The sequence below is a fragment of the Scyliorhinus torazame genome, chromosome 14 (assembly GCF_047496885.1).
Source record: "Scyliorhinus torazame isolate Kashiwa2021f chromosome 14, sScyTor2.1, whole genome shotgun sequence".
Classification (NCBI taxonomy): domain Eukaryota; kingdom Metazoa; phylum Chordata; class Chondrichthyes; order Carcharhiniformes; family Scyliorhinidae; genus Scyliorhinus; species Scyliorhinus torazame.
In genome coordinates, this window is record NC_092720.1 from 140,545,282 (window position 1) to 140,567,583 (window position 22,302).

Sequence of the window (22,302 nt, forward strand, 5' to 3'; positions counted from 1 at the left end):
ATTTTGAAGAACTGCAGAAGGTTATCCCCAGTGTCCTGACCAACATTTATTCAACAATCACTAAAGCAGTTTTATGGCAGCACTGTGGTGCAAGTGGTTAGCACTGCTGCCTCACAGCGCCGAGGTCCCAGGTCGATCCCGGCTCTGGGTCACTGTCCGTGTGGAGTTTGCACATTCTCCCCGTGTTTGCATGTGTTTCCCCCCACAACCCAAAGATGTGCAGGGTAGGTCGATTGGCCAAGCTAAATTGGGCAGCACGGTAGCATAGTGGTTAGCATGGTTGCTTCACAGCTCCAGGGTCCCAGGTTCGATTCCCGGCTTGGGTCACTGTCTGTGTGGAGTCTGCACATCCTCCCCGTGTCTGCGTGGGTTTCCTGCGGGTGCTCCGGTTTCCTCCCACAGTCCAAAGATGTGCGGGTTAGGTGGATTGGCCATGCTAAATTGCCCTTAGTGTCCAAAAAAAAAAGGAGGTTAAGTGGGGGTTACGGGGATAGGGTAGAGACGTGGACTTGAGTAGGGTGCTCTTTGTAAGGGCCAGTGCAGACTCGAATGGCCTCCTTCTGCACTGTAACTTCTATGATTCTATAAAATTGCCCAGAATTGGAAAAAATGAATTGGGTACTCTAAATTTATTTTTAAAAAACTAACGCAGTTTTATTAGTCATCATCCATTGTGGGGGCTTGTGTTCAAACTGGCCGTCAGGTTTCCTACATTAGACAGAGTAAACACTTCAAAAGAACTTCATTTGCTGTGCAGCTTTTTGGGGTGCCTTGAGGTTGTGAAAGCTGCTGCTTAAATGTAGGTTTTCTTCCTGTTATAACGTTGGAAGTCATTGTCATTCTTTACCCAGGGATTAGTGAGAATGTGGAACACATTGTCACATGAGGTTAGAACAGATAATGCAGACTCTGGAGGACAACACAGTGGCACCGTAGTCAGCACTGCTGCCTCACATCGCCAGAGATCCGGGTTCAATTCCAGCCTTGAGTGACTATCTGTGTGGAGTTTGCACATTCGCTGCATGTCTGTGTGGGTTTCCTCTGGGTGTTCGGGTTTCCTCCCACAGTCCAAAGATGTGCATATTAGGTGGATTGGCCATGATGAATTGTCCCTTAGTGTCAAATGTGCAGGTCGGATGGGGTCACGGGGATAGGGTGGGGTGCTCTTTCAGAGATTCAGTGTAGAGTCGATGGGCCAAAGGGCCTCCTTCTGCACTGAAGGGATTCTGTGGCAGAAAGAAAAGGAACATGAGGGCGGAGGTAGGTTGTTATAGTTCCAAGAGGTTCATGTAGGAGGTTCACATAGTAAATCTAGTTCGGAGGATTGTTTTGATGCCTTTCTGTGGCTTTATTCCTTTAAGCACTCCTCTACCACACACAGATCCTCTCTTATTAATCCAAGGAGACTGGATCATATGGAAGCATCAGGATCTAGGCATGGTTGCACAGTGGTTAGCACCGCTGCCTCACAGCGCCAGGGACCTGGGTTCAATTCCAGCTTGGGCCACTCTCTGTGTGGAGTTTGCACATTCTGCCCGTTCCTGTGTGGGTTTCCTCCACGTGCTCCGGTTTCGTCTCCCAGTCCAAAAATGTACAGGAGGGTGGATTAGCCATGCTGAATTTGCCCCTTAGAGTCTAGGGATGTGCAGGTTAGGTTATGGGGGTAGGGCGGGTTGGTTGCGTGAGTGGATATGGGTAGAGTGCTTGTTCGAAGGGTTGTTGCAGACTCGATGGGCCAAATGGCCTCCTTCTGCACCGTAGGGATTCTATGATTCTAAGGGTAGGAAATTCAGACACTCTATTGCCGTGCTGGAATGTCAAAGCTGCTGATATGATCCTCAATTCCGTTGACTCAGTTTTGCTTCAAATTTCCCTTGCTCAAAAAAAGTCTCAGCCCAGAAAACACCAAATGTAGCTCATAGATCTTTGAGGGATTGTGAATTATGGGTACCTCAGATAAGCTCTGATTTACCTTCATCTAGAATTTAGGTTCTCGCCCATCTGAGCTTATCTGCTGTCAAAACGCGCACCCGTAACTCTATTCCAACACACTTCTGGCTGCACCCACATTCTATCCTTGGAAAACTGGAGGGCAGTATCTTAGTCCCGCCACATCCATTTTCTGGTGTAGCGCACCCCCGCCGGCAGCGGGATTCTCCGTCCCGGCAGTCGGCCAATGGGTTTTCCCATTGTGGGCACCCCTACGCCATCGGGAAATCCACAGGCGTGAGTGCGGTGCCAGAGAAATGGAGGATCCCACCGACGGAGAATCTGGCCCGAGGTCTTCCAAAACTCTACTGCCAGTGTCTGAGCCAGTCGGGATACCACCCTGAATGACTATTATCCAGATTTTCATATTCGTGAGTAGTTAGTCTTGCCTCGCAGACACCGAACGGGTGCCGTATAGCACTGGTTTCCGCAAATCTGGACCAGGATGCTGACAGGCTGGTAGGGGCGCTGCCAGGGGGACAGACTGGCAATGCCATGGTGCCCAGGTGGCATCTTGCTGGGATCAGTCCCTGCCCTTATGAGGTGAGATACGGGGTCTCGATGACCTCCTAAGTTGAGGCATTGGGGCGGTCTGGAGGCCGTGCTGGCGTCTAGAGATCGGGGTGCTATTTAAAAATGGTGCCCCGATCTCTTTCTGTACTGGCGAGTTGAGCACGTTAGTGCAGTCAATGGAACTAAGTGCAGCCTCGGTGGGGGGGTTCCTCGCCTAGGCCCAAAAATGAAGCAGAGTACCATTTAATAGTGGAGTCGTTCTCGGTGCAGCAAACACCGGGAAACACCCCGCTAAACGCACCCAAATTGGGACTCTTTCATTTCTATTCGATCAGGCACCTTCAGGTTTATTTCCCTCTCTGCATTTCTCTGCCTTTCAATGTCACTCTCCTCCTTTAAGACACTTCTTAAAATCTACCTCTTTCACTAAGCTGCTGATCATCTGACTTAAAGGTCCAAACCTTGCAATATTGGGAGAAGCATCCGACTCAAGTTATGTTGCTGACGCATGTCAGGTCTCTGAGGAAGTCCTGTCATGCGAATATCCACAGTACTTGTGCAGGACGCTTGAAATTTTGATTGCTAGTTATACCCCGCACTTCCAACAACAGTGGGATCAGATGAGCAAAACCATGGAGATTTGGGCTGTTTGCGGTCTACCTACACTGGTTTTTACGTGGATTTACTTCAAGCTTTTAGTATCAGGTATAAAAAAATTCTCAGTAATCAGCTGGAGTGTCAAAGCCCAACGGCAACCGCAACAATGTTCACCCCCCCCATCCCAGCAATGTTCACCCCTCTCCCCATCCCAGCAATGTTCACCCCTCCCCATCCCAGCAATGTTCACCCCTCCCCATCCCAGCAATGTTCACCCCCCCATCCCAGCAATGTTCACCCCCCATCCCAGCAATGTTCACCCCTCCCCATCCCAGCAATGTTCACCCCCCCATCCCAGCAATGTTCACCCCCCCATCGCAGCAATGTTCACCCCTCCCCATCCCAGCAATGTTCACCCCTCCCCATCCCAGCAATGTTCACCCCTCCCCCATCCCAGCAATGTTCACCCCTCCCCATCCCAGCAATGTTCACCCCTCCCCCATCCCAGCAATGTTCACCCCTCCCCATCCCAGCAATGTTCACCCCCCGTTCCAACAATGTTCACCACCCCCATCCCAGCAATGTTCACCCCTCCCCCATCCCAGCAATGTTCACCCCTCCCCCATCCCAGCAATGTTCACCCCCCCATCCCAGCAATGTTCACCCCTCCCCCATCCCAGCAATGTTCACCCCTCCCCCATCCCAGCAATGTTCACCCCCCATCCCAGCAATGTTCACCCCCCCATCCCAGCAATGTTCACAACCCCCATCCCAGCAATGTTCACCCCCCATCCCAGCAATGTTCACAACCCCCATCCCAGCAATGTTCACCCCCCATCCCAGCAATGTTCACAACCCCCATCCCAGCAATGTTCACCCCCCATCCCAGCAATGTTCACAACCCCCATCCCAGCAATGTTCACCCCTCCATCCCAGCAATGTTCACCCCCCATCCCAGCAATGTTCACTTCCCCTATCCCAGCTATGTTCACCCCTCCATCCCAGCAATGTTCACCCCTCCATCCCAGCAATGTTCACCCCCCCATCCCAGCAATGTTCACCCCTCCATCCCAGCAATGTTCACCCCCCCATCCCAGCAATGTTCACCCCCCCATCCCAGCAATGTTCACCCCTCCACCATCCCAGCAATGTTCACCCCCCATCCCAGCAATGTTCACCCCTCCCCCATCCCAGCAATGTTCACCCCTCCCCCATCCCAGTAATGTTCACCCCTCCCCCATCCCAGCAATGTTCACCCCCCCATCCCAGCAATGTTCACCCCTCCCCCATCCCAGCAATGTTCACCCCCCCATCCCAGCAATGTTCACAACCCCCATCCCAGCAATGTTCACTTCCCCTATCCCAGCAATGTTCACCCCCCCATCCCAGCAATGTTCACCCCCCCATCCCAGCAATGTTCACCCCCCCATCCCAGCAATGTTCACCCCTCCATCCCAGCAATGTTCACCCCTCCACCATCCCAGCAATGTTCACCCCTCCCCCATCCCAGCAATGTTCACCCCCCCATCCCAGCAATGTTCACCCCTCCCCCATCCCAGCAATGTTCACCCCCCATCCCAGCAATGGTCACCCCTCCCCATCCCAGCAATGTTCACCCATCCCAGCAATGTTCACCCCTCCCCATCCCAGCAATGTTCATCCCCCATCCCAGCAATGTTCATCCCTCACCCATCCCAGCAATGTTCACCCCTCCCCATCCCAGCAATGTTCACCCCTCCCCCATCCCAGCAATGTTCAGCCCTCCCCCATCTCAGCAATGTTCACCCCCCCATCCCAGCAATGGTCACCCCTCCCCATCCCAGCAATGTTCACCCATCCCAGCAATGTTCACCCCTCCCCCATGCCAGCAATGTTCACCCCCCCATCCCAGCAATGTTCACCCCTCCCCATCCCAGCAACGTTCACCCCCCATCCCAGCAATGTTCATCCCCCCATCCCAGCAATATTCACCCCTCCCCCATCCCAGCAATGTTCACCCCTCCATCATCCCAGCAATGTTCACCCCTCCCCATCCCAGCAATGTTCACCCCCCATCCCAGCAATGTTCATCCCTCCCCATCCCAGCAATGTTCACCCCTCCCCCATCCCAGCAACGTTCACCCCCCCCATCCCAGCAATGTTCACCCCTCCCCATCCCAGCAATGTTCACCCCCCCATCCCAGCAATGTTCACCCCTCCCCCATCCCAGCAACGTTCACCCCCCCATCCCAGCAATGTTCACCCCTCCATCATCCCAGCAATGTTCACCCCTCCCCATCCCAGCAACGTTCACCCCCCCATCCCAGCAATGTTCACCCCCCCCATCCCAGCAATGTTCACCCCTCCCCATCCCAGCAACGTTCACCCCCCCATCCCAGCAACGTTCACCCCCCCATCCCAGCAATGTTCACCCCTCCCCCATCCCAGCAATGTTCACCCCTCCCCCATCCCAGCAATGTTCACCCCTCCCCCATCCCAGCAATGTTCACCCCCCCCATCCCAGCAATGTTCATCCCTCCCCATCCCAGCAATGTTCACCCCCCCATCCCAGCAATGTTCACCCCTCCATCATCCCAGCAATGGTCACCCCTCCAGCATCCCAGCAATGTTCAGCCCTCCCCTCATCCCAGCAATGTTCACCCCTCCCCCATCACAGCAATGTTCACCCCCCCATCCCAGCAATGTTCACCCCCCCCATCCCAGCAATGTTCACCCCTCCCCCATCCCAGCAATGTTCACCTCCCTGTGCCGACAATGTTCACCCCTCTGTGCCGGCAAAGTTTCTCTCCCTGTTCCGGCAATGTTCACCCCCCTGTGTTGGCAATGCTGACCCCCCTGTGCCGGCAACATTTCTCCCCGTGCCATCAACGTTAACCCTGCCTGTGCTGACAACGTTCACCACCCCCCTGTGCCGGCAACGTTCACCCCCCTGTGCCGGCAACGTTCACCACCCACCTGTGTTGGCAATGCTGACCCCCCTGTGCCAGCAACATTTCTCCCCGTGCCATCAACGTTAACCCTGCCTGTGCTGACAACGTTCACCACCCCCCTGTGCCGGCAACGTTCACCACCCCAATGTGCCGACAACGTTCACCCCCCTGTGCCGGCAACGTTCACCACCCACCTGTGCCGACAACCTTCACCCCCCTGTGCCGGCAATGTTCACCCCCCTTGCCGGCAATGTTCACCCCCCTGTGCCGACAACATTCACCCCCCTGTGCCGGCAATGTTCACCCCCCTGTGCCGGCAATGTTCACCACCCTGTGCCGGCAACGTTCACCACCCACCTGTGCCGGCAACGTTCACCACCCACCTGTGCCGACAACGTTCACCCCCCTGTGCCGGCAGCGTTCACCCCCCTGTGCCGGCAGCGTTCACCCCCCTGTGCCGGCAGCGTTCACCCCCCTGTGCCGGCAGCGTTCACCCCCCTGTGCCGGCAGCGTTCACCCCCCTGTGCCGGTAATGTTCACTCCACATCCCAGCAATGTTCACACCAGCATCCCCTGTCCCAGCAATGTTCACGCCCCCCACCCCCCCAATCCTGGTAATGTTCACCGCCCAACCCAGCAATGTTTAACCCTCTTCCTGCACCAGTGGGTAAGGTCGTGCCGACTGGATTTCAATCACTTTACATAAACTGTGTAAGACAATGAAGACCTTAAGCGGGTGTGGCTGTGCTGGAATTATGCTCGACAATTGGTCTCCTGACTCTGTGCAATGATGCACCCACTGCTGGAACTGACATTAAAAGGTGCAAGGTCTCCAGTCTAAAATGATGAGCGGGCAGTTTTAATTACACTCAGCATTGAACACTGGACTATCAGGGCCATTATGTCCTTTTGTGACTCAGTATCATTCTTTGTTTTATAATGCCCTGAGAAGCATATCGTTCATTGCATTAAAGGCGCCATATAAATAAAAATCGTTATTGTTGAATTCAAGCTTTGGCACATTCTAGGAATCAGCAGTAAATTGTTCATTATTCCCATGCGGACAACAACCGACAGAGCACTGCCCTGGTTTCTGTCATTCCTCCTATCGTGAATGCAAAATGGGTACACAGAATTAAGACAATCGGAGACAAAAAATGTTGCTGGGAGAAGAGGAGAACATCTAAACCTCTAACACAGGACACAGCAGCAAAACATTTTTAATCGATAGATGTGATGGGTGTCATGATATACAAACATGCAGCTAATGAACACATAGAATAGGACACGACCAATGAGCAGTCAGGACACTCAGGGGTGGTATCTCACTATAAAATGGATGAGGCACTCACACCCCGCCTCTTTCCACAGACCAACATCTACAGAGTGAGACAGGGTGTATCCTCAACATCACACCCCAGCACGTGGCTTAGAGCAAGGCTGGTTCAGTCAGACTGAGTTACTACATTTAGTTTAGCAGAGAGTCAAACTCATTGAGAACTGTGCTAATAGTTCAATAAAACACACTGAACTCACTTCAAAGTCTGGAGCATCTTTTACTCAAAACTGCATCAAGTGGCAGCTTGTGTTATTCCAAATTACATAACACAACATGATACCAGGAGCCTGTTCAATCTAGTTAGTTCAACTCAGCAAGATCCGTGACAACCAGCGAATGTATCCCGGCACAATGGAAAAGATTCAGGCTCCTCACCAGCTCAGGACCTCCGGCAATCTCAGTGCCAATTGGCGGACATCCAAGCAGAAATTTCAGCTTTACGTCGAAGCATCAGACCTCAATGGTGCATCTGATGCACAGAAGATAGCTCTTCTCCTCACCTCAGCGGGTTATCACGCCTTGGAAATATGCAACTCCTTTTGCTTCGCCGAAGCCCAGTACAAGACAAAGTTTCAGACCACCCTGGACAAGTTTGACAGCCACTGTGAGATGGACACCAATGAAATCTTCGAGCGGTCACCCGGGGATATTCAAGCAGCGATTGCAAGGTAAAGACCAATCCTTCAACTCATATTTAACTAACTTTAGACTGCTAGCGCAATCCTGCAACTTTGGTGATATCACTGAGCCCATGATCAGAGACCAAATCGTTTTTGGAGTTCACTCTGATCCTCAGAGAGCAGTTTCTGAAGATCAAGCATATGACCCTGCCAGTCGCGATTGAAACATGCACAGTGCATGAGCACGCCAAAAATCGCTATTCCCAGTACAAAATGGCAGAAAATGATGAACTAGCCTCCCACGAGGCGGAGATTGTGCAGGCCATCTCCCGGATGCAGCGCCTCAATGTTGCCTGAAGCCAAGCCAGTGGTCCACGCATCACGACGAGTCCCTGCTCCACTGAGAGAGCGTCTGAAGGCACAGCTCAAGGATCTTCAGCAAAAAGGCATCATATCCAAGGTCACCGAACCGACTGACTGGGTCAGCTCGATGGTGTGCGTAAAGAAGCCTTCGGGTGAGCTGCGCCTCTGCATTGATCCCAAGGATCTCAATAAGAATATCATGCGGGAACACTACCCCATCCCGAAGCGGGAGGAACTCACGAGTGAGATGGCACACGCGAGCTTCTTCACCAAATTGGATGCATCACAGGGATTTTGGCAAATCCAGCTGGAAGAGTCCAGCAGAAGGCTCTGCACCTTCAACATGCCTTTTGGCAGATGCTGCTACAATCGCATGCCATTTGGCATCTTCTCGGCATCTGAGATATTCCATCGCATCATGGAGCAGATGATGGAGGGCATTGAAGGGGTTCGTACGTACGTGGACGACATCATCATATGGTCCACGACCCCTGAAGAACATGTGTCCCGTCTCCAGAAGGTATTCCGCCGTGTATATGCCAACAGTCTAAAGTTAAACAGGTCCAAATGTTGTTTTGGCACATTGACGCTCAAGTTCCTAGGCGACCAGATATCACAGCATGGTGTGCGCCCGAACACAGACAAAATCAAGGCCATCGAGGCGATGAAGGTCCTCGAGAACAAAAAGGCGGTGCTGCGCTTCTTCGGTATGGTTAATTTTCTGGGCAAGTTCATTCCAAACATGGCCACACACACCACAGCCCTATGCAACCTGGTGAAAAAGTCAACTGCCTTTGAGTGGAAGGCGGCACACCAGACAGAGTGGCTGGAGCTGAAAGCCAAGCTCACCACTGCACCAGTCCTGGCATTCTTCGACCTGGACCGGGAGACAAAGATATCCACAGATGCGAGTCAGGATGGCATCGGTGCGGTGTTGCTTCAACGAGATGACACATCATCCTGGGCACCAGTAGCCTACGCATCAAGGGCGATGACGCCCACTGAAACCAGATATGCACAGATTGAGAAGGAGTGCTCGGGTCTTCTCACCGGCATCCTCAAATTTCATGATTATGTCTACGGCCTGCCGACATTCACTGTCGAGACAGATCATAGGCCTCTGATCCATATCATCCACAAGGACCTGAACGACATGACGCCTCGGTTGCAGAGAATCCTGCTTAAACTTAGGAGGTATGACTTCAACTTGGTGTACACACCTGGCAAGGAGCTCATCATCGCTGATGCATTGTCCCGCTCCCTCACCTCGCCCAGTGAGCCGCTGGAGATCATCCAGCACATCGAATTGCAGGTGCAGCTGTGTGCTAGCACTCTCCCGGTAACGGATGTGAAGGTAGTTCTCATCCGTGATGAGACAGCCAAGGACCTCCTCTTGCAGCGCGACATCCAGAACCTCACCAATGGCTGGCAGAAAGGGCAGTGCCCACAATTTTACAATGTGAAGGACGACCTGACGGTGATTGATGGTATCCTCCTCAAGCTGGACAGAATTGTCATTCCGCACAGTCCCCAGAGCATGGTGCTGCACCAGATTCATGAGGGACACCTGGGCATCGAGAAGTGCAGACACAGAGCCCGGCAAGCTGTCTACTGGCCCGACATCAGCCAGGACATCACGAACATGGTCCTGAACTGTGCTACCTGTCAGCGATTCCAGCCAGCGCAGAGCAAGGAGACGCTCCAACAGCATGACATAGTGACCTCTCTGTGATGCAAGGTTGGCATCGACCTCTTTCATGCGAATGGTCGCTACTACGTATTGATCATCGATTATTTCTCGAATTACCCCGAGGTGCTGAAGCTCTCGGACCTCACCTCTCGGACCGTCATCAAAGCCTGTAAGGAGACGTTCTCAAGGCATGTCATCCCAATCCGTCATGAGCAACAATGGCCCGTGCTTTAACAGTCAAGAATGGTCCACGTTTGCCAGGTCATACAATTTCCAGCATGTCACCTCCAGTCCGCACTATCCGCAGTCCAATGGAAAAGTCGTGAAAGGGGTGCACATTGTGAAACAGCTCATCTGCAAGGCCGCGGACTCTGCTTACGACATACACCTTGCACTGCTTGCGTACAGGGCGACTCCATTGTCCACTGACATGTCGCCAGTTCAACTCCTGATGACCAGGGACCTGCGGATGACGCTTCCAGCAATACACCTGCCTAACCTGGATCACCTCCCGGTGCTGCAGAAGATGCAGCAGCTCAGAGACCAAAAGCAGGGCTATGATGCCCATGCCACCGATTTGGCCCTGCTATCCCCGGCAGACACTGTCAGGATCCAGATACCGGATGGTGGGTGGTCTGCCCCGGCTGTCGCTGATCGACAGGCCACGCCCCACTCTTATGTTGTACGTATGGCTGATGGCTCCATCGTGCGAAGGAATAAACGGGCACTGCGCAAAGTTGCCTGCCCGCAACCACTTTCTCCTCCATTTCCATATGTTGAATTACCACCTCCTGATACCTCGCACCACGAGGCCACCAGTCAGGCTTCCATCCCGTCTGTCAAGGCGCCATCGTTCCCTCCGCCACCTCTCCGGTGGTCGACCAGGATCAGACGCAAGCCTCAGAGACTGGACTTGTGAACATTTGTTTTGTTTGCTCTGTTCTGTTGTCCTCCGTCAGTCACGTTCGACAGGCTCATTCACATGTAACTACATTCGCATACGCCAACAAAACATTTTAATAAGGGGATATGTCATGATATGCAAACATGCAGCCAATGAACACATATCTTACTATAAATATCTCACTGATATCGCACTAGTTGGGCAGCACGGTAGCACAAGTGATTAGCACTGTGGCTTCACAGTGCCAGGGTCCCAGGTTCGATTCCCTGCTGGGTCACTGTCTGTGCAGAGTGTGCACGTTCTCCCCGTGTCTGCGTGGGTTTCCTCCGGGTGCTCCGGTTTCCTCCCACAGTCCAAAGACGTGCAGGTTAGGTGGATTGGCCATGATAAATTGCCCTTAGTGACCATAAAAGGTTAGGTGGGGTTATTGGGTTAGGGTGGAAGTCAGGGCTTAACTGGTTCAGTGCAGACTCGATGGGCTGAATGGCCTCCTTCTGCACTGTAAGTTCTATGTTCTATAAAAGGGATGAGGCACTCACACCCCGCCTCTTTCCACAGACCAACATCGACAGAGTGAGACAGGGTGTATCCTCAGCATCACACCCCAGCACGTGGCTTAGAGCAAGGCTGGTTCAGTTAGACTGAGTTACTACATTTAGATTGGCGAGAGTCGAACTCATTGAGAACTGTGCTAATAGTTCAAGAAAACACATTGAACTCACTTCAAAGTCTGGAGCATCTTTTACTCAAAACTGCATCAAGTGGTTATTCCAAATTACATAACACAACAATGGGATTGTCCCAGATTGCACTCAGGACCTGCAGTAGACATTCAGTTAGACTGCAAGACTGTTGCCTATTCAACGCTCTGTGATCAATGAGAAACATGGGAGCAATCAAATCTGAGACTTACCAGAAAGTTGAAGCAGCAAGGTTCTGAGCACTGGGTTCAATGGACATCACTAGAATTCCAACAAGCACCGACACACAAAGCAAAATGTTCAAAATGAGTCCATTAATGAGCGGTGCAATGTAACACCAGAGGTATTTCATTCGTATCATTGTCCAACTACACCTCTCTTGCCAACTGCAAGCAAGGACAGCGTGTCCATCGCCCTGTGCTGCTTGCAAAAGAATCAAATCTTTTTTTTATACAATTCATCAAAAGAGTTATTAAGAAGTCTGATCACCAATGCCTGCTGGCCACAAGCACAGGCATTGTGTACCTTGCCTGATAAATACCGACTTTCCCCTTTGTACAAGTGCAGCTGGCTTGGGTTCTGCCAGCATTCAGGGTCATTGCTATCAAAACACAAGCATCGTTGCAGAAAATGCAAGCAAAAAATGATTACGTCTGATCATCTTCAATATGAAGATATAAAGGATTTGGAATCCATCTTAGGGAAGGGGCAGTCTCTTGGCACCAACATCTGAAGAACATCACTTATGAAGAAAAAGGAAATGCATCGAACAAACATTAAAGAATATCACAGCATGTTCTTTGGAATAATGGGATGTTCATTTGATTCCAGATTCACAGGTCCTGACTTCATAAAGGGACAGATTGTTTTCTTAAAAAAGATCATTCGGTTAGATCTTGATTGTTTTTAAGGATAGGAATGCATGACTTCTGAATAGGATCAGTCTGGTAGACAGTAACAATGTGTTCCCTTCATAAGAATGGTCGCGAGCTCAGGAGAAATGGTCTGCATCTTTCTTTTACTCCTCCAGTGCTGTTTCAACATGTCCCATCATCCACTGCTGTCATGCCATAGCTGATGTTGATTGGCTGATCTGTCCTCTCATTGACTGAATGCTGTTCAGAATTTTCTTCTGGTGACCAGCCAAAGTGACCCCTATCCTCAACAAGTCCCTGCAGGAAACACAACAATCATTATTGCAATAATACCTACAATATGTGATCATAGGATCCCACTATTCCTGTCTTGTGTTTTGTTTGATTCAATGTACATTGCATTTGAGTATGTATGTTTGTATGTGTGTGTCTATATGTATGTGTGTCTGTGTGTGTCTGCATCTGTGTGAGAGTGGCAGTTTGTGTGTGCATTCATGTGTGCACCTGTGAGTGTGGCTGAGTGTGTGAAGGTGAGAGCGTCTGTGTGTGTGAGTACGCCTGTATGTGTGAGAGTGTGACTGCCTGTATGAGTGTGAGTGTCTGTATAAGTGTGGGTCTGAGTATGAGACTGTGTCTATTAGTGTCTGTGCTTGAGAGTGAATGGCTGCATGTGTGTGTGTCTCTGTGTAAATATGTTTGTGTGTGTGAATGAGAGTCTATGTGTGTGAGAGCGAGAGGGTCTGTATGTGTGTGTATGTCTTGAGTGTGAGATTGTGTCTGTGAGTATGCATGAGAATGAGTGTCTGCATGTGTGTGAATATGTTTGTGTGTGTGAATGAGTGTGTGTGTGGGCGCGTGTGTGAGCGAGAGGGTCTGTATGTGTGTGTGTCTTGAGTGTGAGATTGTGTCTGTGAGTACGCATGAGAATGAGTGTCTGCATGTGTGTGAATATGCTTGATTGTGAATGAGTGTGTGTGTGGCCGCGTGTGTGAGCGAGAGGGTCTGTATGTGCGTGTGGGATTGTGTCTGTTTGCTTGTGTGTGTGTTGTGTAAATGTGCCTCCAGGTACATGCCCTTTGGGCAGGGAGGTACCCTGGCACTGCCAGTGCCAGCCTGGCCCCTGGCAGGGGCACTGCCAGAGGTACCAGATTGGCAGTGCCAAGCTGGCATTTCTGAATGGTCGGGGTGCCCGTCCATAGTGTGTTGGGGCTTGGGGCATCAGGGGTCCCTTTGGGGGCTCCAGAGCGCTAAAAGTGCTCGCTGTGGGACTTCATTACCATTTAGTTAAATCGCGCCATGTGTCTGTGTGAGTTGTGTAAGTGTGTCTGTGCATGTGTGTGAGAGATTGTGTCTCTTTGTGTCTGTTTTTTATGCGCGACTCTTCCAGGAAAATCAATTCTTTCTGCAGTCAGCTCTTCTTCCCACAGTTTTCTTTCCATGCCTTTGCTTCCTCACCGAGAGAGCTGCCTTCAATAACCTCATGAAACTTGATTGTTCCCACATATAACCTCTTGTAGACTCCCCTGGAGGAAGGTTGAGGGGTTGTTGGTGCTGGCAGTGTTGGGCAGGGGTTGGGAAGAAAGGTGGGGGAGCCATGTTGGCAGCTGAACCCATGTCTGCAGCTGTCATTGCCGAACAGTTTGCAGTCCTGGCTGGTTGGGAATTCGGGTCCCAGGGGTGAAGGAAGAGTGTGCACCAAACCACCTGAACACACTGCATAGTGTTTATTTTGCTTCACAAAATACTTGCCAGGGGTCACACTGAACGGTCAAATTCAAGTGGCAAATGTGAACAAAAAGAATTGGCCTAACGCTAGTCCACAGCTCAACCTTTGAATATGAGTAAGTGTGTGGAGTGGATGATCGGAGTTCAGCTGCCTGGTCCCCATTTCTCCTGTCCATTCCTCTCTTGTATGTTCCCTGATACTCACTCGGAAGTCATCTGTGTGCTTAGCTGGAGTGAGGTGAATCCAGAATTGAGGAAGTTCTCTCTGTACTGACTCATCTTGATTGCACTAAGCCAATCTTCAACCGAGGTGAAAGCAGTGAAGTCAGGCACACTGCGATCCAGCAGAGGCTGTGAAGGCCTGTGTTCAATAACAGATAACAAAAGAAAACATCAGTGTCTCTGAAAAAAAACAGATAACAGCACGCTCAAGAAAAGCGCAAACCAAATGTAGTTACTCCTCTGAACACGGCTTTTGTACCATCTCTCCCTCCACCACCTTGGACCTTGGAATGAATTTGTTCTCACTGTTTTCATGAAAGGATAAACTGGTCCTCGACCCTTTTTAATGGACTTTGTATTTTGTAGGATAGAAGCGATTCATGAATGGATGTTTATGATATTAGGGAGTCAAACCACAGCTAGAAATATCCATAATCAGAAAGAACTAGACATTAAAGTGCATCTAAATTTCCCTGGGGCTTAGTTATTTGTTGCCCTTTGCCGCTTTTGTCGAAAATACAGACAATTTCTCCAAGGTGACGTCAAAGTGTCAAGTTTATTCACTGCATAGTAGCCCTCCTGGCTCAAAGCAGGAGGCTCTATGTTCAAGCGAGCATGCACCCGCTTGACCATTTGGCACTCCAGTGCAATACTGAGGGAGTGCTGCCTGTTAGAGGTGCTATCTTTTGGACAGGATCTTAAGCGAAGGTCCCATCTGCCTATTCAGTTCAGAAGGAGACAGGAAGCTGCCATGGCCAGCACTTACTCGTAAACCAGCACCATGACCAGTCCTGTATCTCAGTGCTGTTTGTTTGAGCCTGGGCAAAGTGATGATTCCATTTGTCGACAAAATAACAGGAACCACATCTCAAAGCCAGTCATGAAGTTGAGAAGTACTTTGGGGCATCCCTCAGAGGTGAAAGGTTGCACATAAATAAAATGTTGCTGCCTCTGTCATTCATTCTCTCCAAGTAGAGACAGTTCAGCCACAAGATGTCTCTGCGGTCACTTTGCAAGCTCATCCCTCTAGTGTGCATGAATTCATCAGCTTTGGCCTCTGGAGTTTACAAAGCAAAACTTGCAGCAAATATCAACTTTTTTCATGATTTCTGAAAGTCAGACAGTCTGCAGAGATGAGTAGAAAAGTCTGAACATCACTTGGTTCCAGTTTCAGACCACGAGCTGCCCTGGTTCCCATTACAGTTATTAAATTAGGAGTTTAGATGAATGAATGGGGCTTTTGTTTATAAAGGAAGGTTGCAGTGTAATGAGACACCACCTTGGACCCTGGAAAGAATTAGCCCTCTCTATTTTCATAAGAGGGCAAAATGGCTCCTGGCGTTTTTTAATTGACTTTTGTTTTGTAGGAATTCGAAATGACTGGGGATGGGAAGACAAACCATAACTATAAATATCTATAATCAGAGGGAATTGAACATTAAATTGCCTTAGATTTTCCCTGAGGCTCAGTTATTTGTTGCCCTTTCCTGTTTTGATAGTTTGTAGAAAATAAGAGACTAAACCTTCAGCACCTCATTAAACTCTGCTTGAAAGGATGTCTGACTTCAGTTAACTTGACATTGCCTTTGTAAGGCTGCAGGAGGAGAAGGTTACAGAGATGGGAGGGGGCAAGACTCTGGATGGATTTAAACACAAGGATGGGGATTTTAAATTTGAAGCAACAAAGGACTGCTGTGCAAAAGTTACTTGACCCCCTTCATGAAGTTAGTCAAAGACTGAGTTCGCAAACCAATTAAGCTTTAAGGGCGGGATGGTAGCACAGTGGTTAGTACTGCTGCCTCACGGTCCCAGGGACCCTTGTTTAAATCCAGCTTGTTTAAATCCAGTGTATGTGGACTTTGCACTTTCTCCCCATGTCACCATTGAGTGATCAAAAAATTGGTCTCTAAGGGAATTTTAAAGGGAAGTCTTGAAGGAGGAGAGAGACGTGAAATGATACACACATGAGAGAGAAAGGAAAAAACAGATATTGGGAGGTAAGATGGGAAAAGATCATTGGAGTGCGAGAATGTTCATGTGATGTAAACGCCATCACTGACCTGCCAGGCTACATGGCCTGATCTGAACCTGTACATTCTATGTCATTCTGTATAACATACTGTATGACTGTCTCTCCTGGTGTGCGGGCATTTTACATAAACTAATATTTCTAAATCATCTTTCACAACCTCAGTACATCTCAAAGCTTTTCAGTGCAGAATGAGGCTATTCGGCCCATCTATTCTGCACCGACCCTCGGAAAGAGCACCCTACCTAGGCCCACTCCCCGCAACCCGTAACCCCACCTAACCTTTGGGCACAAAAGGACAATTTATCATGGCCAAACTACCTAACCTGCACATCGTTGGACTGTGGAAGGAAACTAGAGCACCCGGTGGAAACCCACGCAGACACGGGTAAGACGTGCAAACCCCACACATAGTCACCCAAGGTCGGAATTGAACCCAGTCCCTGGTTAACCACTGTGCCACTGTTATAACCTGCCTACTGACGATTGGCTGGGGACTAATGACTATCCCACAATCCTATGGGAGTATGAACTTCCCCAATGAGGGGGGCGGAGAAACTCCTACTATAAATAAGCTGGCCAGTCCAGGAACCAGGAGGAAGGAGAAGGTAGCAAGGGAAGTTACTGCTACTGCTATGTATATATTGTTATAGTAAATAAACTTTATTATTTTGTATCCTTAAAACTCGTGCTGGATTCTTCGGGGCCCTTACAAAAGCCACCATAGCAGCTATTAATATTTTTAATGGTATGTGGACATCACTGGAAAGTGCAACATTTGTTGCCCACCGCTCATAGCCCTTGAGAAGGTGGCGGTGAGCTGCCTTTTTGAATCACTGCAGTCCATATGCTGTTAGGGAGGGAATTCCAGGATTTTCACCCAGTGACAGCGAAGGAACTGCAATATATTCCCAGGTCAGGATGGTGTGTGGTTTGGAGGGGAACCTCCAGGTCATGGTGGCCCCATGTGTCTGCTGCCCCTGACCTTCGAGGTGCTAGAAGTTATTGGTTTGGAAGTGCGGCCTAAGGAAATGAGTTGCCGCAGCGCATCTTGTCCATAGGATACACTGCTGCCACTATACATCAGTGGTGGAGGGAGTGAATGTTGAAGGTGTTGTATGGGGTACCAATCAAGTTGGCTGCTTTGTCCTGGATGGTGTTGAACTTCTTGAGTGTTGTTGGAGCTGCACTCATCCAGGGAAGGGGAAAGTATTCCATCAGACTCTTGACTTGTGCCATGTCTTTGGCGAGTTATTCGCCACAGAAATTCCAATCTCTGACCTGCTCTTGTAACCACAGTATTAATATGGCTGGTCCAGTGCAGTTTCTGGCCAATGGTAGCTCCCAGGATGTTGATAGTGGGGGATTCAGCGATGGTAATGTCATTGAATGTTAGATTCCTTCTTGATGGAGATGGTCATTGTCTGATACTTGTGTGGCACGAATGTTACTCGTCATTTATCATTCCAAGCCTGAATGCTGTTCAGGTCTTGCTGCATTTGGACATGAACTGTTTCAGTATCTGATGAATTGTGAATGGTTTGAACATTGTGCAATCATCAGTGTGCAATCATCAGTGAACATCCCCGCTTCTGACCTTGTGATGGAAAGAAGGTTATTGATGAAGTAGACGATAGATGGACGTTGGACACTACCCTGAGGAAATCCTGCAGCAATTTTACCAGTGGTGGATGATGTATCAGGAGGTCCGCTTATCTGTGGACCAACTGAGGCCCTTAAATGGCTAATTAATGTAGGCCACCCTTGAAAGAATTAAGGACCCACTCTGGTTCCCCTCCCCCACCCTCTTGCCCTGCCCTTCGAGGCTGACCCTGCCAACCCAACTCCCTCATTTACCTTTAAGTTCAGCTCCATGGTTCCTCACTGATGGGAACTTGATGTATTCCCAGCAGTGACCATTGCTCCTGGCTGTGTGGCTGGGACTATAGAGCTACCAAACTTACGACTGGCCAGCAGGTCTCATAGGCTAGAATTTCTCATGGCCACTAAATGACTGAAGGGCAGCCCCAATGAGTTCATTGCTAACTTTTTTGCCATAATGGGTAGGGACCCCAGCGCTTATAAAATCCATCCCTATAACCCTTAGTCTCTTTCTGCAGAATAACATACTGTATACGCTCATTAATTGCCCCCCTGCCTTCCATGTGGCAAATTACAGGACATTTCCGGTGTGCAAACCATGTGCCTTGGCATAGCATTTTGTCTTCACCACCTCGGGCGATGTGCAGAGAGCAAAATTTGGTGGTGAGGATGAAAATCACCCCACAAGGCGTCAGCTTGAAAGCACTTCCCCAATGCATCCTGAACCATGATAGGGAATTGACTACTGCCACGGTCCAAATCAAATGGGCAAGAGCGTCGCCAGTGGTTGGCATGTGACTGGGATGAGGATAGAAAATGCCTACACTGCGGTGATGGTGGCCATCGTCTTGAGGCTGGTAGGATTCCGGATCATTTTGTCGAGGGTGTTGACGTTCTGGGCGAACTTGGGCCTGGAATTGCGGTCTTTCTGCCAGCAGTCCAACATGAGCTGGTGCAAGGCAGCTGGACAGTCCATGGGTGGTGGAAGGCGATAGTCTTGCTCAATAGCATTGATTACCTGAAAGTATATACAAAAAAAGAACAGCTCATTAAGTCATTTTCCAACAAATAGCTCAAGGTTAATTACATTAACGTTCCGTAGAAAGAAGTGATCAGGTGGAGCCATCCTCTTTGGTTTAATCTACCACAAGAAAGAAAAGAACTTGGATTCATAAAGCACCTCACACAACTTCAGGATCTCCCAAACCCTTTATAATCAATTAAAGTGTCATCACCGTAGTAACGTAGGAAACACAGCTACCAGTTTGTACATGGCAAGCTGCCACAAACAGTAATATGATAATGACTGGATCACCTAGCTGAGGAATCCGCCTGTTCTTCCAATAATGGTGTGGGATATTTTGCATCTCCCTTAGAGAGCCAAACGGAGCTTCAATTTAACATCTCATCCAAAATAATATCCCTCCAACAGTGAAACATTCCCTCAGTGCTGCACTGAAATCTCAGCCTTGATTTTGCGCTCAAGTCAGATAACCAAATGTGTCGTCAAAGAGGTAGGTTTCACGGAGCTTCTTAAAGGAGGAGAGCAACATGGAGGTTTAAAGAGTGAATTTAGGAATTTGTATCTATGCAGCTGAAACAAAATCACAGTAATTGTGGGAGATGGAAATTGGCAATACAAAAAAGGCAGGATGAGAGGAGTGCAGAGCTCCTAAAGGGTTGTAGGGCTGGAGGACATTACAGAGACAGGGAGAGGTGAGACCAAGAAGATAAGGATGAGAACTGTAAAATGGAGACATTCAGGGACCAGGTACCAATGTAGATCAATGAGCACAGGAGTGATGGGTAAACAGACTTGGTGAAGAATAGACATGCAGAGGTTAGATCAACTCCAATTTGTCTCTTTCTTTGCTGCAGAGTCAATTTGTTCTGTCTATTTATAGCCCGGTGAAGCATGTTGGGACAGTTTACTACAATAACAATTCAATCTAAATGCAAGTAGTTATTGCATGGCGAGCTGAAAGAGCATGTCTATTGGGAGCTAAGGAGGACCACAAGTATAATGACTAACAGCTCACAACGTTTGTGTAAAATCCTGGTCTGCTATTTTACTGCTGTTGTTTGTGTAAAAATAGCACACAAGTATAATATCCAAATGTTCACAGCACGGTGGCACAGTGGTTAGCACTGCTGCCTCATAGAACCAGGGATCCGGGTTCAATTCCAGCCTTGGGTCACAGTCTGTGTGGAGTCTGCACCTTCTCCCCCTGTGTCTGCGTGGATTTCCTCCGGATGCTCTTGTTTCCTCCCACAGTCTGAAGATGTGAAGGATAGGTGGATTGACCATGCTAAATTGCTGGTTAGTGTCCAAAGGTTTGCAGTTTGGCTGGGGTTTAGAGGATAGGGCCTAAATAGGGTGCTCTTTTGGAGGGGCAGTGTAGACTTGGTGGGTCAAATGGTTTCCTTCTGCGCTGTAGGGATTTCATGATTCTAACTGGAGAATATTAAAGCCTCCACCCTCCCCAACATTGGGCTCTATTGGTAGGTAGATTGATGAAAGGTTAAGTAATTGAACACAGAGAACAGTGGTTAATTATAGTCATATGTCATTGTTCAATGACCTTAGACAACCTTAACACTGTACTAAGCCTCAATGTCCTTGTGTTAGTCCCTGTTGATTAAAAAAAAAGCATTTATTTGAGGGAGAGATCCTTCTGGCATGACTCGAAGAGTGAAGCTGATTCCCAAACTCAGCCGAGTCTCTGATCTCTCGGGTTGTCAGACTCAATAATTCTTTCTTGCCAATCCTCCCGAGGCCCTCATCAAAACCAAGTGCTGAAACAAAAATAAATGTGGGAAAAAAGTAACCTCATTAACGCTCAGAATAATTACCTTTAAGCAGATTACATCTAAGCAGCACTGTTGGTGATTCACACTTCAGGGGGTGAAATTATTCAAAGATTTTGTACACATTTGACCTACTGTGCCTCCAAACCAGATGCGACCGACTCACAACAGGAGTACGGTGAATTTAACATTTGAACTATGTTAACACTTGCTGGCTGATAAATGTCAAAAGTACTTTCAGCTGAAAATAACTGCTTTTATTTTTCTGTCAGGCATAGACTTTCCATTATATGTGAGGCAACTCCAGCGCAGAATACTCAGCACCAACTGACTGGTCAGAAATGTCATAATGTATGTCATCTGAAATGATTTAATTTTGTCTGCCAATCAAGAACAAAATCATAAAAGTGGATGGAAATGGTTAGCATAAATTACGGATACGTGTGCCACTGGGCTCCGAAATCCAGGCCAACCAGAAATTGATTCTTTCAGGAATATGAAACTAAATTTGAGGCCGGGCCTTTCAAAAGTGAAATCAGGAAGAAGACGCTCAGATAAAGGATAGGAGAAATCTGGAATTCTTTCTCCCAAAAGGCTGTGGATGTTGAGCTGACTGTTACTTTCAAGATTGAGATATATTGTTTTATCATTAGGCAGGAACATCAAGGAATATGGATCAAAGGCAGATAATTGAAGTGGAGGCACAGGTCAGCCACGATCTAACTGAATGGTGAAGAAAACCCAAGGGATTAAGATTATTTCTCCTCGCTCATTCCCCACCAGAAGAAATAGATTCTCTGTATCGACCCAATCAAGTCTTTTTGAACATTTTAATCGTCTTAATCAGATCACCCCTCAGTCTGCTATATTCAAGGGAATACAGGCCAGGTTTACACAATCATTTCTCATAAATTAACTCTTTAACACCCTGGTGAATCTGCAGTGCAGCCCCTACAAGACCAACATACTGTTCTGAAGATGCGATATCCAGAATTGAATACAGGAGGAGGGTCTGATCAAGATTCTGTATAACTTCTACTCCCTCGTAATCCAATCCTTTTGAAATAAAAGCCAACGTTTTTTGACTTTTTGTACCTGTCCACAGACTTTGATTTTTGTACTTGGATTCCTGAATTTCTGTTCCCCGCCACACTTTCGCATCATCTGGAAAGTACCCTGATTTTATCTTTCTCAGATTTTTCATCAGCATAGCCACCTGAAGGATCGCGTTCAAAAATTGTCACCTTCTGTCGGGAAAGATGCAGAAACAATAGGCCTGATTCACAGACTCGGAGTCGTCAAGGTGCTGCAACATCTGCTTAAAAGCTGGGAGCTCATGAAGGAAAAAGCAAATCGCTAATCAAAGCCCATTAGCCGCTAATCAGTTTGTCATTA

General features: G+C 48.8%; 1 protein-coding gene across 3 annotated transcripts in view; it reads right to left on the minus strand.

Annotated features, from left to right (window-relative positions):
• LOC140390075 (ephrin type-B receptor 1) overlaps positions 1-22,302 on the minus strand; it is a 741,967-nt gene that overhangs the window by 9,868 nt on the left and 709,797 nt on the right. For all 3 annotated transcript variants that reach the window (XM_072474951.1, XM_072474953.1, XM_072474952.1), the window contains exons 14-16: positions 18,924-19,117; positions 14,452-14,607; positions 11,859-12,818 (exon numbers count right to left, since the gene is read on the minus strand). In XM_072474951.1, coding sequence (XP_072331052.1) covers positions 12,710-12,818; positions 14,452-14,607; positions 18,924-19,117 — 459 coding nt within the window. In that variant the 3' untranslated portion in view covers positions 11,859-12,709. The remainder of the gene's footprint in view (positions 1-11,858; positions 12,819-14,451; positions 14,608-18,923; positions 19,118-22,302) is intronic.